Below are 18,959 nucleotides of genomic sequence, written 5' to 3'. Positions count from 1 at the left end.
ATGAGCAACAATGACACTACAAAGAAGCAAGCAGGAAGCAGCAAGAGGCCAACAGAAGAGGAGGAGCAAACAAAGGCAGATGAAGCCAAGGATCAAGAGGTGATGCCAAGCAAGAGCACTGAGAAACTCAAAGAGAAGGACAACCAACCACACAGTTCAAAAGAAGTGACTCAGGGACAGCATCAAATAGGAAAGAGCATCATACCTCCACTGCCATATCCCCAGAGGTTCAACAAAGAGGCTAAGGACCAACATTTTCATAAGTTCCTTGAGACTTTCAAGAAACTGGAGATCAATATCCCCTTGGCTGAAGCACTTGAGCAAATGCCTCTGTATGCCAAGTTTTTGAAGGAGCTTATCAATAAGAAAAGAAGTTGGGATGAGAAAGAAACCATACTGCTTACTGAGGAATGCAGGGCCTTGATTCAAAAAGGGCTTCCTCCTAAGCTTGAGGACCCAGGGAGCTTCCTGTTGCCTTGCACCATTGGGGAATTGACCATCACTAAAGCAATGTGCGATCTAGGAGCAAGTATTAACTTGATACCGTCTTCCTTGGTGAGAAAACTGCGTATAGAGGAAGTTAAACCGGTACAGATGTCTCTAGAACTGGTAGATAAGTCAATAGTATACCCCAGGGGTGTGATTGAAAACCTTTTGGTCAAGGTGGACAAATTCATATACCCTGCTGATTTTGTGGTTCTAGATTCAGATGAGGATGATGGTGACTCTATTATACTGGAAAGGCCATTCTTGGCCACTGCTAGGGCTATCATAGACGTGGAGGAAGGAGAATTAACTCTCAGAATGCATGATAAGAGTGTCACTCTGAAGGTGTTACCAGAAGCATAGTTTAGTAATGAGAAGAGAGACTATATGGAACTTGACAATGGAGAATCACAGTTAAAGGAAGAAAGTGACAAGGTGATTCACAGCAACATCCCAAAGCAAAAGATTGTGCAGACTGATGAAGAAATCCAAGAGAATATTGGAGTATTAGCCACTGAGAAGAGAGATCCCCAAGGTAAGCCTACGGCCAGAGAAGAAAGATCAACAAAAGAAAGGATAAAACGTAGAAACAAAACAAAAAGGGGTTGGAAGAACAGGAAGATTCCAACAGAGGGGCTTTCCAAAGGTGACAAGGTTCAATTGATATATCAACAGCTGGGAGCAAGCCAACAGACTGATGACTATTACACTGTCAGCAATATACTCTCATTAGAACATGCTGAAATTGAACACCAGAAAACAAAGAGGAGGATCACAGTAAGGGGAGACAAGTTGAGGCACTACAAGCACCAACCACCATAACAGAAAGCCCCAATGTCAAGATAGTGACAATAAAAGAGCGTTCCATTGGAGGCAACCCATGATTTAAGATTCATGTCATTTTAAATTCAATAAGCTATGATCATTTGAGCATGAAAATTTTTTTTCATGAACATACCTACTGAATGCATGCACTGTTTTGAAACATATGCTGAGAATTCTGAGTTTGGTGTGCCTTCAAGCACACTAAACCAGTGTTACAAACAATTTTGTGCTATATGCTTAAGTATCTTGATAGGGCATATGGCCAAACACTAAGTTTGGTGTCTACAAGGGTGGACACTCTCAGAGGATTCAATTCATTTCTGTTCTCCTCATGAAAACTTAAAAATTCATGCATCAATGATCATATGATTGCTATTTTCTAAAACTTTACAGATGAAAAAAAAATTATATTCTATGATGAAGGCATCAATTGTGATTAATTGCTAGCATCTCACATTTACCCCTTAACAGAAAACAAGTTTGGTGTTCATCAAACCTTGATGCACCGATTTAGGGACACAATTGATCCTTCATGAAAAAAAAAGAGAAAAAGAAAATGATGATGAAAGCAATTCCTATAAACATTTAACTAAGAGTGACATTGGGATTTCACTAGTTGGAGGAAGAAACACATATTTTTCTCACTATATAACCAAACATTAAGTTTGGTGTCCTCCAAGGAAAGTCACGGTTCAAATGGATATAAGGATTGATGATTCATATAGTGTTAATGAAAGAAACACTCTTGCCACGGTTTGATAAAGCTAATGTGTGTTGTCTTGTTGTGATGAATAGGTGGTCAAAGAACACTCTATGAAAGAGACAAGACAAAGGAAAGCAGAGCATGAGGACAAAATCTCATCGCATGCCTCAAAAAGAGAATCTGCCACTCCTTGAGATGATCACAACAAAGACAATTGAAGAAGCAAGCTTTGTCTCCATTCATCCTTACATGCACACCTTTGATTCACATAGTATCTAATTGCATCCTAGCCCTTCATTGTTCATTTAAATAACACACCACCTTCAAGCCATACATATGACCGAATCCTTGCACTCCAACCATTTAAACTCCATGCCCTTCATCACTTCTCAACATAATAAGCTCAACCTCGAACTTCTTCTTGCTTCAAACACACATCAAAATCTCCAACACTCTTCACACTCCCTCTAATCTCAAGAGGCTCAACCAATCAAGTGATCATGGCCTCTTCCTCAAGAACCAAACGAAGAAAAGGCAAAGAGCCCGTGGTGGAGGAGAGCACCCCTGAGTATGACCGATAGAAATTCAAATCTTTGTACCATCAGATGCAAATTGAATGGATGAACGAGAAGAAGATATATCCTGAAGTTCCACTCTTGCTGCCGGATGATGGGTGCCAAGAAATGAAGGACAAAATTTGAAAGAGGAGGTGGGAGGAACTCATATCACCAATCACCCGGATCAATGCCAATATCATAAGAGAGTTCTACGCCAATGTCTCAAGGCTTGACATGCGTGAGGCCCCAACATACAAGAGCTATGTGTGGGGAGTGGAAGTAGACTTTAGCTCGGATGCAATCAAGAAAGTTTTGGGACTAAAGTCAGCCCGCTTTAGTGAACCGGGATACCACCAAAGGGTAAATGGAGATCCAGATTATGATGAAATTGCTAGAGATATTTGTATGGAGAACTCAGAGTGGGAAGGAGATGACAAGAACAAATACAAGTATCTGAAGAGAGGTAACCTTACCCCAGAAGCAAAGGGGTGGTATGAGTTATTGAGAAGATCAATTCTGGGCACAGTAAACACTTCAGAAGTTAACAGGAAGAGAGCTGTTATGTTGCATTGCATCATTGTGGGAGGAGAGGTAAAAGTTCATGAAATCCTTGCAAAAGACATTCAAAAGCTTGCCGAGAAGAATTCGGCTGGGTCTTGGTTGTACTACCCAAGTACCATTTGGAGGTTGTGTGCAAAAGCTAAAGTGTCAATGGATGAGGAGAACCCAACATGGTTGAGCCAAGGCATGCCTATAACCATTGAAAGAATGATGATGGCACCCGAAGTGCATCAAGGCCGAAGACCACACGGAAGAAGGCAAAGAGAAGAACCAATGGAGGAAGATGAGTTACAAGAGGAAGAGGAACAGCAATACATTCCCCCACATAACAATATGGATATGACTCAAATACAGGAAGCAATTGGAAGATTGTCACAACAGTACATGAGAATTCAAGAAAGGCAAGAGGAGTACCATTCACAATACATGAAACGTCAACAAGAGCAAGAAGAATGGCAGCTGAAAATGATGAACCAACAAAGTGAGTTTGAGTCAAAATTCCTTGTGATGCAAGAAGAGCATGCTTTTCAATCTCACGAAGCATTTGGAAAGTTAGCACAAATGCAAGCCGAAACTATGAGGGCTCTCAATGAGTTTACAACCCTCCAAGATGCAAGATATGAAGTCCAAGCCGATTACAACATTAATAGTCAAATCAAACTGAACTATATTGGAGAACATCTGCACAACATGGATCCAGCATTCCCAACTTTCGATGAATTCTTCAAAAAGAGAAGTGAGGTAGAAGTAAGCAATGCTATGAGACTTGAAGATAGAGTAGAGGAGGCGATGAATAAAGCTGGGTTCTGGCGGGGTCAACAGACAACAAACATGGACGCAGGGAACACCAGCAACCAAGTATATGAAAGAAGAAAGAAAAAGCATGACAAATGAAAGGTGGACTTGCTCCTTGTTCATCACTACAAAGAAAAAGCATGCATTTTATCTGTTTGAAGTGTCTTTGCATCTTTAAGTAGTTATTTTAATATTCGTTGCATTATGTTTGTTTCTCCTAAAATAAGTAAGCTAGTCTATGTGTGTGCTTGTGTGTCTACTTCCACTTAACAAAAAGCATGTTCTGTCCCCTGCATCCTTAATTCAATAAAAGAAATGTTTGAAGGTGAAGTGAGATAGTTCTCTGTTAAATAGAAGTATAATAAAAGTAAGTGGTGGTATGTGTGTGTGATTGTATAATAGCTCACTTTTAGTGAATAAAAGAACTAGGATGTCTCCTGCTAAGTATAAAGTGGCCCACTGTCTATGGATCTCAATCAAATAAAGATCCTTGGTTAGAAAGAAAAATAAAAAGAAAGAAAAGAGGGGAGAAACAGAAATAGCCAAAAAGTGGCAGTAGAACAAAAGAAAACAAAAAGAAACAAAGTTGGACACCAATAGCTTGAACCTTAGAATATATGCCTGTGGTGTCTTTGTACTAGGATCTGCTTGGATTAGTAAGTTCTTTGGAGTGCATCAACACTCGGTGACTTGGGTTAACTAACCTGGGATCATCAGCTGAAAGTCCACTATCAAGAGCAACCTAACTACAAGGCATCTAGTAACCCAAAGAGGTGCTGGGCATCAATGTTTTAAGAAGGAATGTGAGCCAAGTGTCTATAGTGAATAATGTGTCAAGTATAAAGAAAAGAAAATGAACTTGCTACACATGACACTCAAATAAAGCTTATGAACAAAATAATAACCAAGGATAAAGGAATAATGAGAGGTCATAGCAGTATGTTACTTGAAGCTTGAAGGAGACTTTCTAGGCTTAAGAGTCAATAAGAAGTGAGTATTTGCATACCCACATAAAACCCCATGAACTACCAATAATACTCTGCTAGCATGAACATCCTCTTCCATTCCATTCTTTCTTCTCAATAAATCCTTTCTTGCTTGGGGACAAGCAAGTTTTAAGTTTGGTGTTGTGATGACAAGTCATCTTAGCCTAGTTTCACTAGCCTTTTTCTTTTGTTTTCAATTGAATTATGCACTTTCTTGAGCCATAAGCAAGCCAATTGGGTAGATTTTTATGTTTCCTTTGATTCAATCAACCATAGATGAATTAATGCAATTTTATGAGGTTTTATGCTATAATTGTCACATATTATGAAAGAATGACAATCTCATAATTTTGAGCATAGTTTTGATGTGTTTGGTTGATTAATGATAGGTGAAGAAAGCTCCGAGAAAGGTTGAAGCAAGAAGGAATGGCTAGGAGGAAGAGAGAACAAAAAGTTTGAGCAAAAGTTTGCCTCAAACTTTAGCTCAAACTTTTGGAATAAGTGAAAATGAACCAGGGAGCAAAAAGCTTGACCAAAAGTTTGCCTCAAACTTTTGCGCAAACTTTTGGGAGAAAAGCTTGAGCCAACGTTTGCCTCAAACTTTTTGGCAAATGTTGGCATCACAAATCAACACCCTGGAGAGCAAAAGTTTGCGCCAACGTTTGCCTCAAACTTTTTGGCAAACGTTGGCGCCATGAACAACACACCCTGGAGAGCAAAAGTTTGCGCCAACGTTTGCCTCAAACTTTTTGGCAAACGTTGGCGCCATGAGTGTGCAAGGGGGAGCCAACGTTTGAGCAAAAGTTTGACCCCAAACTTTGGCCCAAACGTTGGTAGCAGCAAAGAAAGGGTGGCTGATGTGAAAAGTTTGAGTAAAAGTTTGCCTCAAACCTTTACTCAAACTTTTACTCAAGCTTTCATGATTCCCAACCCGGTTCACTTCGGTTCTTCTCCAAACATCAAGAGCAATCAACCAAGGCCTCTATCAACCCAATTCCATCAAGAGCAAAGGCCCAATTGAAGGCTTGAAGACCATTTGAAGAAAGTGTATAAATAGCATAGGATTTAAGTTTTTAAGAGATCTTTTCCTTTAGTTTTCATCGAGAGTTTTCGGAGAGCTTTTGGTGTTGAGTGAATTTTAATTTCTAAGTCTCGGGGAAGGAGAATTGAATTTCCTTCCTCTCAGTTTTCTTGCTTTCAATTTCAATTACAATTGTCTTGGATCTTGGGTTGGAGAATTGAAGGAATTCTGTTTCAATCTCATCCTAAGATCTCTCTGTTTCATTTTACTGCATAATTGAATTTTCATTTCTGTTAATTGCTTCTTCTTCTACTTTCTTTGCAATTTACAATTCCTCATTTCCTTTGCAATTGTTTTTGTTGGATCTAGGAAGGCATTGAGATCTAGACTTGGTTATCTAGTCTCTTGGGTCCTGAGATCTGAATTCCAATTTTACATTCCCTGTTTAATGCTTTTCAATCTCATTTACATTTTTGTTTTAAGATCCAATTCAATCCAAGTCATCTTCTATTTCTCTGTTTGTTGCAATTTACTTTTCCTTGTTTAATTTCTGCAAATCCAATTCCCAATTCCCTTTACAATTCAAGCTATTTACATTTCTTGCACTTTAAGATTCTGCAATTTACATTTCTTGCGTTCTAAGTTTCTGCCATTTAATTTCGTGCACTTTAAGATTCAGCACTTTAAATTTCAGTTCTCTTTAATTTCCTGCAAATTCACCCTTCCCCTTTAATTTTACTGCAATTTAAATTCTGTTAATCACAAATCTCTCAACCAAATCTTGATTCGCTTGACTAAACCAACCACTAAACTAAAATTGCTCAATCCTTCAATCCCTGTGGGATCGACCTCACTCCCGTGAGTTATTATTACTTGATGCGACCCGGTGCACTTGCCGGTGAGTTTTGTGTCGGATCGTTTTCCGCACATCACATACAACCAACAAAACCCACAAAGAAACTACCAAACATACCAACCACCACATCAAAGACCACCACCCAACCAATCACAAACTCCTCAACTCACATATGCAACCGCCCCCTCCAACCAAGATGAAACACTCCGGACTATCATCCAAGGCCAAAAAGAACTACAAAACACACTTGCTTCCGGTCTCACCGGCCTCACCTCTACACTACAAGCTCTTCTAGCACGAATGGATACACCATCAAATCCCACTCCTCAACCCCCAATCCAAAGCGTCATTCCCTCTCAACCTCAACCCAACCTTAAGGGAGGCATCAATGCCATCACCCTTAGATCCGGAACACAATTAAAAGAGAAGGGAGCAAAAGACTCAAATCCTATCACAATCGCTCAAGAGGAGGAGAGAATAGATATAGAAGAGGTAGTGGAAGAGGAGACACCACAAGTCATAGTTGAGGATGAAGCTCAACCAACAATGGAGACCCCCAAGTCCAAGAGAACATTGGAAGAAGAAATTGCTCAACCACTCCCATTTCCAGGTACTTGCAAAGAAAGCTAGAAAGCGCATAGAACTCGACCCCAAAATGGTAGAAATGTTCAAGAAAGTTGAGGTAACCATCCCCCTCTTTGATGCTATCCATCAAGTTCCTAGATATGCAAAATTCCTCAAAGATCTATGCATGAACAAGGATAGAATTCTTGAATTGGAAACCATTCCATTGGGGAGTTCTATTTCCGCTTTAATGGGAGCATTGCCCGATAAGTGTGATGATCCGGGCCCTTGTATGGTCACTTGCACCGTCAATGGAGTTCAATTTATAGATTGTATGTGTGACCTCGGAGCATGTGTTAGCATCATGCCGCTCTCCATCTATCGGGTATTGAAGTTGCCACCACTAAAAAGGTCGACGGCAAGATTTGTCCTAGCGGATAAAAGCATAATAACCGTGACGGGTGTTGCGGAAGATGTATTAGTGAATATCAAAGGGTTGGTGTTTCCGATTGACTTCTATGTCCTTGAAATGCCATCAAGCGAAACCAAGAGAGCATCATCTATCCTAGTTGGAAGACCATTTTTGAGAACTTCTAGATTTAAGCTAGATGCCTACTCGGGAATTGGTGCACGAAATTGCAATAACACTTTTGCAATCCCGCACAACTAACCAGCAAGTGCACTGGGTCGTCCAAGTAATACCTTGCGTGAGCAAGGGTCGATCCCACGGAGATTGTCGGCTTGAAGCAAGCTATGGTTATCTTGTAAATCTTAGTCAGGATATCAGAAATTATCAGGATTGATTGTCAAGAGCAAAAGAATATGAAATGGTTACTTGTACTGCAGTAATGGAGAATAGGCTGAGGCTTTGGAGATGCTCCATCTTCCGAATCTCTGCTTTCCTACTGTCTTCTTCTTCAAACACGCAAATCTCCTTCCATGGCAAGCTGTGTGTAGGGTTTCACCGTTGTCAGTGGCTACCTCCCATCCTCTCAGTGAAAGCGATTGCATATGCTCTGTCACAACATATCGGAATTCATCTGTCGGTTCTCAATCAGGACGGAATAGAATCCAGTGATTCTTTTGCGTCTGTCACTAACGCCCCGCCCTCAGGAGTTTGAAGCACGTCACAGTCATCCAGTCATTGAATCCTACTCAGAATACCACAGACAAGGTTTAGACCTTCCGGATTCTCTTGAATGCCGCCATCAGTTCTAGCTTATACCACGAAGATTCCGATTAAAGAACCTAAGAGATAATTACTCAATCTAAGATAGAACAGAGGTGGTTGTCAGGCACATGTTCATGGTTGAGAATGATGATGATTGTCACGGATCATCACATTCATCCGGATTAAGAACAAGTATTATCTTAGAGTGGAAGCAAGCATGATTGAATAAGAAACAGTAGTAATTGCATTAATCCATCAAGACACAGCAGAGCTCCTCACCCCCAACCATGGGGTTTAGAGACTCATACTGTGGAAAGAAACGTGTAAGAAAAGTTATGAGGTCATAAGGTACGGATACAATGTCAAAAGATCCTATTAATAGTAAACTAGTGTCCTAAGGTTTACAGAGATGAGTAAATGACAGAAAAATCCACTTCCGGGCCCACTTGGTGTGTGCTTGGGCTGAGCAATGAAGGAATTTCGTGTAGAGACCTTTTCTGGAGTTAAACGCCAGCTTTCATGCCAGTTTGGGCGTTTAACTCCAAATTTTATGCCAGTTCCGGCGTTTAACGCTGGAATTTCTGTAGGTGACTTTGAGTGCCGGTTTGGGCCATCAAATCTTGGGCAAAGTATGGACTATTATATATTGCTGGAAAGCCCAGGATGTCTACTTTCCAATGCCGTTGAGAGCGCGCCAATTGGGCTTCTGTAGCTCCAGAAAATCCACTTTGAGTGCAGAGAGGTCAGAATCCAACAGCATCTGCAGTCCTTTTCAGTCTCTGGATCAGATTTTTGCTCAGGACCCTCAATTTCAGTCAGAAAATACCTGAAATCACAGAAAAACACACAAACTCATAGTAAAGTCCAGAAAAGTGAATTTTAATTAAAAACTAATAAAAATATACTAAAAACTAACTAAAAGATACTAAAAACATACTAAAAATAATGCCAAAAAGCATACAAATTATCCGCTCATCACAACACCAAACTTAAATTGTTGCTTGTCCCCAAGTAACTGAAAATCTAAATAGGATAAAAAGAAGAGAACATACTATAGACTCCAAAATATCAAAGAAACATAGCTCCAATTAGATGAGCGGGACTAGTAGCTTTTTGCCTCCGAACAGTTTTGGCATCTCACTCTATCCTTTGAAGTTCAGAATGATTAGCATCTATAAGAACTCAGAACTCAGATAGTGTTATTGATTCTCCTAGTTAAGTATATTGATTCTTGAACATGGCCAGTGTATGAGTCTTGGCTGTGGCCCAAAGCACTCTGTCTTCCAGTATTACCACCGGATACATACATGCCACAGACACATAATTGGGTGAACCTCTTTAGATTGTGACTCAGCTTTGCTAAAGTCCCCAATTAGAGGTGTCCAGGGTTCTTAAGCACACTCTTTTGTCTTGGATCACAACTTTATTCCCTTCTTTTTATCTCTTTTTCTCTTTTTTCTTTTTTTTTTCGAATTTTTTTTTTCCACTGCTTTTCTTGCTTCAAGAATCAATTTGATGATTTTTCAGATCCTCAATAACAGTTCTCTTTCTCCTCATTCTTTCAAGAGCCAACAATTTTAACATTCTCAAAGCAACAAATTCAAAAGACATATGCACTGTTCAAGCATTCATTCAGAAAACAAAAAGTATTGTCACCACATCAAACTAATTCAACTAGTTTCAGAGATAAATTTCGAAATCCTGTACTTCTTGTTCTTTTGTGATTAGAGCATTTTTCTTTTTAAGAGAGGTGATGGATTCATAAGACATTCATAGCTTTAAGGCATAAACTTAAATCTTATTAATTATGAACTAAGAACAAGACTCAAATATAAGATGAAACAAAAAAAAATATAAATAGAAAATAAAATAAATAAAAAAAAATGCAAACATAGGCTCCTAATGATAGAGGTTTTCACAGAGTTAGGACTCAACAACCTTGATTTTGAGAAGTGGATGCTCCCTCAGCTTGAGAGGAGAACTTTTGGCGTTTCATCTCTTGAATTTCACGCCCCTGCTTCTCTTGTTCCTTCAGCAATTTGCAGAGCATGCAGTTCTGATTCTGCTGTTCTTCCTTCAGTTGCTCCATAGTCTCTTGCAACTTGGTGATAGATGCTTCTAGGCTGGACCAGTAGTCAATTCTTGGGAATTCAGGGAGGAATTCCTGCGCCCTCCTCTTGATGGAGTTGTCTTGCACTTGTCCTTCCATTGACTTCTTGGTGATTGGGTGTTCAATGGGTATGAACTCATCTACTCCCATCTTCACCCCAGCCTCTTTACAGAGCAAGGAAATCAAGCTTGGATAAGCCAATTTGGCTTCAGTGGAATTCTTATTTGCAATTGTGTAGATCTCACAAGCAATCACATGATGCACCTCCACTTCTCTTCCAAGCATAATGCAATGAATCATCACTGCTCTCTTGATGGTGACCTCAGAACGGTTGCTAGTGGGCAATATGGAACGCCCAATAAAGTCTAGCCAACCTCTTGCAATTGGTTTGAGGTCTCCCCTCTTGAGTTGGTTTGGGACACCCTTAGAATTGGTTATCCACTTAGTTCCAGGGAGGCATATGTCCTCTAGAACTTGATCCAACCCCTTATCTACTCTCACCATCCTCCTATTAAAGGAATCAGGATCATCTTGCAGTTGAGGCAACTTGAAGATTTCTCTTATTTTGTCCAGATGGAAGTATATAACTTTCCCTCTGACCATGGTTCTGTAGGTATGGTAAGCAGTTCCAGTCATTCTCTGCTTATCTGTTAGCCACAGATTTGAGTAGAATTCCTGAACCATGTTCCTTCCAACCTTTGTTTCAGGATTGGTTAGAACTTCCCATCCTCTGTTTCGAATTTGCTCTTGGATCCTCGGATATTCATCTTCTTTCAGATCAAATTTAACTTCCGGGATCACTGACCTTAGACCCATTATTTTATGATAATGGTCTTCATGTTCTTTGGTTAAGAACTTCTCTTCATTCCAAAGATTCTTTGGATTATTCTCTTTCTTGCCTCTTGAATTGGTTTGTTTTCCCTTAGGAGCCATGATATTGATGAATTTTGGCTTAGTGATCACGGAAAAGCACACCAAACTTAGAGGTTTGCTTGTCCTCAAGCAAAATAAAAGAGAGAAGAGAGGGGGAGGAAGAGGAAATTCGAATGGTGTGGTGGAATGAGGGAGCCAAACGTGTATTTATAAGGGAGGGGAGAAGAGATTTCGAAAAAAATAGAAATTGAGAAGATTTGAGAAGGAAATTGAGAAAAGGGTGAGTTTTTGAAGAAGATTTGGGATTAATTTGAAATAGATTTGAAGAATGGTTTTGATTTGTGAAGATTTGAAAGTGAATGATGAAGGGTTGAAGTGCATTTATGTAGAAGAGTATGGTTAAAAAGAGGAAAGTTTGAAAAAAATTGAGTTGAAGACAAAAATGTGGTCCCCCCACCTTTCTGGCGTTAAACGCCCAGAATGGCACCCATTCTGGCGTTTAACGCCCATTTGCTACCCTTTTTGGGCGTTTAACGCCCAGCCAGGTGCCCTGGCTGGCGTTAAACGCCAGAAATCCTTTATCACTGGGCGTTTTTCCAAAACGCCCAGGATGCTGCACACCTGGCGTTAAACGCCCAGAATGGTGCCCATTCTGGCGTTTAACGCCCAAAATGGCACCATTCCTGGCGTTAAACGCCCAGAATGGTACCCATTCTGGCGTTTAACGCCCAAAATGCCCCTTACTGGCGTTTTTTCGCCAGTAAGCTCATTTTCTCTGCTTTTTGAGCTGAATCCTTCTGTAACTCTGTGAATTCCTTCATTTTTGATACTTGCCTTTGCAAGAACAATTCATACAACTTTCCTAATGACTGGGTTGCCTCCCAGCAAGCGCTTCTTTACTGTTTTTAGCTGGACTTTCACTGAGAATCACTCAAGTCTCAGTTTTGAGCATTCCTGCTCAAAATTTCCTTCAAGATAGTGCTTGATTCTCTGTCCATTAACAATGAACTTCTTGTCAGAATCAATATCCTGAAGCTCAACATATCCATATGGTGATACTCCTGTAATCACATACGGACCCCTCCACCGGGACTTGAGTTTTCCTGGAAACAGTTTGAGCCTGGAGTTGAAGAGCAGAACTTTTTGTCCTGGCTCAAAGACTCTGGTTGACAATCTCTTGTCATGCCACTTCTTTGCCTTTTCCTTATAAATTTTTGCATTTTCAAAGGCATTGAGTCTGAACTCCTCTAGCTCATTTAGCTGGAGCAGTCTTTTCTCACCAGCTAACTGTGCATCCATGTTCAGGAATCTGGTTGCCCAGTAGGCTTTATGTTCCAGTTCCACAGGCAAATGACAGGCCTTCCCATACACCAGTTGGTATGGAGAGGTGCCTATAGGAGTCTTGAATGCTGTTCTGTATGCCCACAGAGCATCATCCAAGCTCTTTGCCCAATCCTTTCTTCGGGCTATCACAGTCCGTTCTAGGATTCTTTTTAGCTCTCTGTTAGAGACTTCAGCTTGCCCATTTGTCTATGGATGATACGGAGTTGCCACTTTATGGCTGATTCCATATCTAACCATAGCAGAGTATAGCTGTTTATTGCAGAAATGAGTGCCCCCATCACTGATTAGCACTCTGGGGACGCCAAACCTGCTGAAAATGTTTTTCTGGAGGAATTTCAGCACGGTTTTGGTATCATTAGTGGGTGTAGCAATTGCTTCTACCCACTTAGATACATAATCCACTGCCACTAGAATATAAGTGTTTGAGTATGATGGTGGGAATGGTCCCATGAAATCAATTCCCCATACATCAAACAATTCTATCTCTAATATCCCTTGTTGAGGCATGGCATATCCGTGAGGCAGGTTACCAGCTCTTTGGCAACTGTCACAGTTACGCACAAACTCTCGGGAATCTTTATAGAGAGTAGGCCAGTAGAAGCCGCACTGGAGAACTTTAGTGGCTGTTCGCTCACTTCCAAAATGCCCTCCATACTGTGATCCATGGCAGTGCCATAGGATCCTTCGTGCTTCCTCTCTGGGTACACACCTGCGGATCACTCCGTCAGCACATCTCTTAAAGAGATATGGTTCATCCCAAAGGTAGTACTTGGCATCTGAAATTAGTTTCTTTCTCTGCACATAACTGTACTCTTTGGGTATGAACCTCACAGCTTTATAGTTTGCAATATCTGCAAACCATGGAGCTTCCTGAATGGCAAAGAGTTGCTCATCTGGGAAAGTCTCAGAGATCTCAGTAGAAGGGAGGGACGCCCCAGCTACTGGTTCTATTCTGGACAGATGATCAGCTACTTGGTTCTCTGTCCCTTTTCTGTCTCTTATTTCTATATCAAACTCTTGCAGAAGCAACACCCATCTTATAAGCCTGGGTTTTGAATCCTGCTTTGTGAGTAAGTATTTAAGAGCAGCATGGTCAGTGTACACAATCACCTTTGATCCCACTAAGTAGGATCTAAACTTGTCAATGGCATAGACCACTGCAAGCAACTCTTTTTCTGTGGTTGTGTAATTCTTTTGTGCATCATTTAGAACACGGCTAGCATAATAAATGACATGCAGAAGTTTGTTATGCCTCTGTCCCAACACTGCACCAATGGCATGATCACTGGCATCACACATTAGTTCAAATGGTAATGTCCAATCTGGTGCAGAGATGACTGGTGCTGTGACCAGCTTAGCTTTCAGGGTCTCAAATGCCTGCAAACACTGTGTGTCAAACACAAATGGCGTGTCAGCAGCTAGCAGGTTACTTAAAGGTTTTGCAATTTTCGAAAAATCCTTGATAAACCTTCTATAGAATCCTGCATGCCCCAGAAAGCTTCTGATTGCCTTAACATTGGCAGGTGGTGGTAATTTTTCAATTACCTCTACCTTTGCCTTATCCACCTCTATTCCCCTGCTTGAAATTTTGTGCCCAAGGACAATTCCTTCAGTCACCATAAAGTGACATTTCTCCCAGTTTAAAACCAGGTTAGTCTCTTGGCATCTTTTCAGGACAAGTGATAGGTGGTTAAGACAGGAGCTGAATGAGTCTCCATACACTGAGAAGTCATCCATGAAGACTTCCAGAAATTTTTCTACCATATCTGAGAAGATAGAGAGTATGCACCTCTGAAAGGTTGCAGGTGCATTGCACAGACCAAAAGGCATCCTCCTGTAGGCAAACACGCCAGAAGGGCAGGTGAATGCTGTTTTCTCTTGGTCCTGGGGATCTACTGCAATTTGGTTATAGCCTGAATAGCCATCCAAAAAGCAGTAATAATCATGACCAGCTAATCTTTCTAGCATTTGGTCTATGAATGGTAAAGGAAAATGATCCTTTCTGGTGGCTGTATTGAGCCTTCTGTAGTCAATACACATGCGCCACCCTGTGACTGTCCTTGTAGGGACCAGTTCATTTTTTTCATTATGAACCACTGTCATGCCTCCCTTTTTGGGAACAACTTGGACAGGGCTCACCCAGGGGCTATCAGAAATAGGATAAATAATCCCAGCCTCTAGTAATTTAGTGACCTCTTTCTGCACCACCTCCTTCATGGCTGGATTTAGCCTCCTCTGTGGTTGAACCACTGGTTTGGCATTATCCTCCAACAGGATCTTGTGCATGCATCTAGCTGGACTAATGCCCTTGAGATCACTGATGGACCACCCAAGAGCTGTCTTGTGTGTCCTTAGCACTTTAATCAGTGCTTCCTCTTCCTGTGGATTTAAAGCAGAGCTTATAATCACTGGAAAAGTGTCACTCTCTCCCAGAAATGCATATTTCAGGGATGATGGTAGTGGTTTGAGTTCAGGCTTAGGAGGCTTATCCTCCTCCTGAGGAATTTTCGAAAATTCCTTTGCCTCCTCTGGCTCTTCCTGATCAGTTTGAGCATCTTTGAAGATGTCCTCAAGCTCTGATTCTAGGCTTTCAGCCATATTGATCTCTTCTACCAGAGAGTCAATAATGTCAGCGCCCATGCAGTCCTCTGGTGTGTCTGGATGCTGCATTGCTTTTACAGCATTCAACTTGAACTCATCCTCATTGACTCTCAAGGTTACTTCCCCTTTTTGTACATCAATGAGAGTTCGTCCAGTTGCTAGGAATGGTCTTCCTAGAATGAGGGTTGCACTCTTGTGCTCCTCCATTTCCAGTACCACAAAGTCAGTTGGGAAGGCAAATGGCCCAACCTTGACAATCATGTCCTCTATTATGCCTGATGGGTGTTTAATGGAGCCATCAGCAAGTTGGAGGCATATCCTGGTTGGTTTGACTTCTCCAATCAACCCAAGCTTTCTGATAGTGGATGCAGGTATTAAATTGATACTTGCTCCAAGATCACATAAGGCTGTCTTGGTGTAGTGCCTTCCAATGTGCATGGTATCAGAAAGCTTCCAGGATCTTGAAGCTTTTCTGGTAAGCTTTTTAGAATGACTACACTGCATTCTTCAGTGAGAAACACTTTTTCAGTTTCTCTCCAGTCCTTCTTATGACTTAAGATCTCTTTCATGAACTTAGCATAAGAAGGTATTTGCTCAAGTGCCTCTGCAAAAGGAATCTTTATTTCAAGAGTCCTTAAATAGTCTGCAAAGCGGGCAAATTGCTTATCCTGTTCCGCTTTGCGGAGTTTCTGAGGATAAGGCATCTTGGCTTGATATTCTTCAACCTTAGATGCTGCAGGTTTATTCCGTACAGAAGTGGTTGAAGAAGCCTTGTTAGAGGGATTACTGTCAGCACTCTCAGGTGTCTGATCCTCCCTTGGCGTTTGGACGCCAGAATTGGGTGGAAAATGGGCGTTTAACGCCAACTTTTCCACCTTTTCTGGCGTTTGAACGCCAGAACTGGGCAAGGAATGGGCGTTTAACGCCAGCTTTCCTTCCCTTTCTGGCGTTTGAACGCCAATATTCCTCTCTGGGCTCTCACTGTCCTCAGAGGGATTTTGAACAGTGGTTTGGTTGTCCTCTGTCAATTGTTCCTTGTTTAACTTTTTGCTCTTTTGAGCAGTGTTATTCAAGGTCTTCCCACTCCTCAATTGAACTGCTTGACACTCCTCTGTTATCTGTTTAGATATTTGCTGTTTTGCTTGATTCAACTGTAGTTCTATGCTTTTATTAGCAACTTTAGTTTCATGGAGCATCTCTTTAAATTCTGCTAACTGTTCTGTCATCAGGAGTAGTTGTTGATTAAGCTCCATTATCTGTTCTTGAGGATTAGAGTCAGTGACTATTGTCATGACTTCCTCTTCTGGAGAGAACTCATTGCTAGAGTACAGATATTGGTTTCTAGCAACAGTGTCTATAAGCTCTTGAGCTTCTTCAATTGTCTTCCTCATGTGTATAGATCCACCAGCTGAGTGGTCTAAAGACATCTGAGCTTTTTCTGTAAGCCCATAGTAGAAAATGTCTAACTGTACCCACTCTGAAAACATTTCAGAGGGACATTTTCTTAGCATACCTCTATACCTCTCCCAGGCATTATAAAGGGATTCATGATCCTCTTGTTTAAAGCCTTGGATGTCCAGCCTTAGCTGTGTCATCCTCTTTGGAGGGTAAAAATGATTCAGGAATTTGTCTGACAACTGTTTCCATGTCTTTATGCTTGCTGTAGGTTGGTTATTTAACCACCTTTTAGCTTGATCTTTTACAGCAAATGGAAACAGTAATAGTCTGTAGACATCCTGATCTACCTCTTTATCATGTACTGTGTCAGCAATTTGTAAGAACTGTGCCAGAAACTCAGTAGGTTCTTCCTGTGGAAGACCGGAATACTGGCAATTTTGCTGCACTATGATAATGAGTTGAGGATTTAGCTCAAAGCTGCTTGCTTTGATGGGAGGTATACAGATGCTACTCCCATATGCAGCTGTAATGGGGTTAGCATAAGACCCCAGAGTCCTCTTGGACTGATTAATTCCACTTAAGTCCATAATGGACAAAAGGGAAATGAGAATGATTGCAAAGAGATAAATTTTGTTTATTTTTATTTTTTTTTGAAATAACCGAAAAAAAACAAAATACAATAGAATAAAATAAAAGGAAAATAAAATAAAATTCGAAAATTAAAAATAAAATAAGATCAAAGCAAATTGAGAACTGAATCAATTAGTGAAAAAAAGATTTTGAAAACAGCAATTAAGAAGATATGATTGAAAAATTTTTATGAAAAAGATTTGATTTTTTAAAAAGAGGAAAGAGAAGAACAGCAAAAAGACACCAAACTTAAAATTTTTAGAAATCAAACACTAATTTTTTTCAAAAATTTTAAGAGAAAAACACAAAGAGGACACCAAACTTAGAACTTGTGTGAATCAAAAAGGGACTAAGAACAAGAAAAATTCGAAAATCAAAAGAAAAACAACAGCATGTAAATGACACCAAACTTAAAATATGAAACTAGACTCAACTAAAAGACTCTAAACCAACAAAAATAAAACAGTCCTAATCTAAGCAACAAGATAAGCCGTCAGTTGTCCAAACTCGAACAATCCCCGGCAACGGCGCCAAAAACTTGGTGCACGAAATTGCAATAACACTTTTGCAATCCCGCACAACTAACCAGCAAGTGCACTGGGTCGTCCAAGTAATACCTTGCGTGAGCAAGGGTCGATCCCACGGAGATTGTCGGCTTGAAGCAAGCTATGGTTATCTTGTAAATCTTAGTCAGGATATCAGAAATTATCAGGATTGATTGTCAAGAGCAAAAGAATATGAAATGGTTACTTGTACTGCAGTAATGGAGAATAGGCTGAGGCTTTGGAGATGCTCCATCTTCCGAATCTCTGCTTTCCTACTGTCTTCTTCTTCAAACACGCAAATCTCCTTCCATGGCAAGCTGTGTGTAGGGTTTCACCGTTGTCAGTGGCTACCTCCCATCCTCTCAGTGAAAGCGATTGCATATGCTCTGTCACAACATAGCGGAATTCATCTGTCGGTTCTCAATCAGGCCGGAATAGAATCCAGTGATTCTTTTGCGTCTATCACTAACGCCCCGCCCTCAGGAGTTTGAAGCACGTCACAGTCATCCAGTCATTGAATCCTACTCAGAATACCACAGACAAGGTTTAGACCTTCCGGATTCTCTTGAATGCCGCCATCAGTTCTAGCTTATACCACGAAGATTCCGATTAAAGAACCTAAGAGATAATTACTCAATCTAAGATAGAACAGAGGTGGTTGTCAGGCACATGTTCATGGTTGAGAATGATGATGATTGTCACGGATCATCACATTCATCCGGATTAAGAACAAGTATTATCTTAGAGTGGAAGCAAGCATGATTGAATAAGAAACAGTAGTAATTGCATTAATCCATCAAGACACAGCAGAGCTCCTCACCCCCAACCATGGGGTTTAGAGACTCATACTGTGGAAAGAAACGTGTAAGAAAAGTTATGAGGTCATAAGGTACGGATACAATGTCAAAAGATCCTATTAATAGTAAACTAGTG

The 18,959-nt window shown here is 40.7% G+C and overlaps 1 protein-coding gene across 1 annotated transcript; it reads left to right on the top strand.

Moving 5' to 3' along the window:
* Positions 1-849, top strand: LOC130962896 (uncharacterized). The gene is made up of 2 exons (XM_057889052.1): positions 1-320; positions 417-849. The coding sequence occupies exons 1-2, from the start codon at positions 1-3 to the stop codon at positions 847-849; spliced, it is 753 nt and encodes a 250-aa protein (XP_057745035.1).
* The last annotated feature ends 18,110 nt before the right edge of the window (positions 850-18,959 follow it).

This window comes from Arachis stenosperma, chromosome 2 (genome assembly GCF_014773155.1).
Source record: "Arachis stenosperma cultivar V10309 chromosome 2, arast.V10309.gnm1.PFL2, whole genome shotgun sequence".
NCBI lineage: Eukaryota > Viridiplantae > Streptophyta > Magnoliopsida > Fabales > Fabaceae > Arachis > Arachis stenosperma.
This window is presented reverse-complemented; position numbering and strand designations above follow the sequence as displayed.

Bases quoted from the DNA above. Each gene is read 5' to 3' on its own strand.
- LOC130962896 (XM_057889052.1), top strand. From the start codon at position 1: ATGAGCAACAATGACACTACAAAGAAGCAAGCAGGAAGCAGCAAGAGG. The intron at 321-416 runs GCAAATGCCTCT...TGAGGAATGCAG, and splicing joins CCCTTGGCTGAAGCACTTGA to GGCCTTGATTCAAAAAGGGC.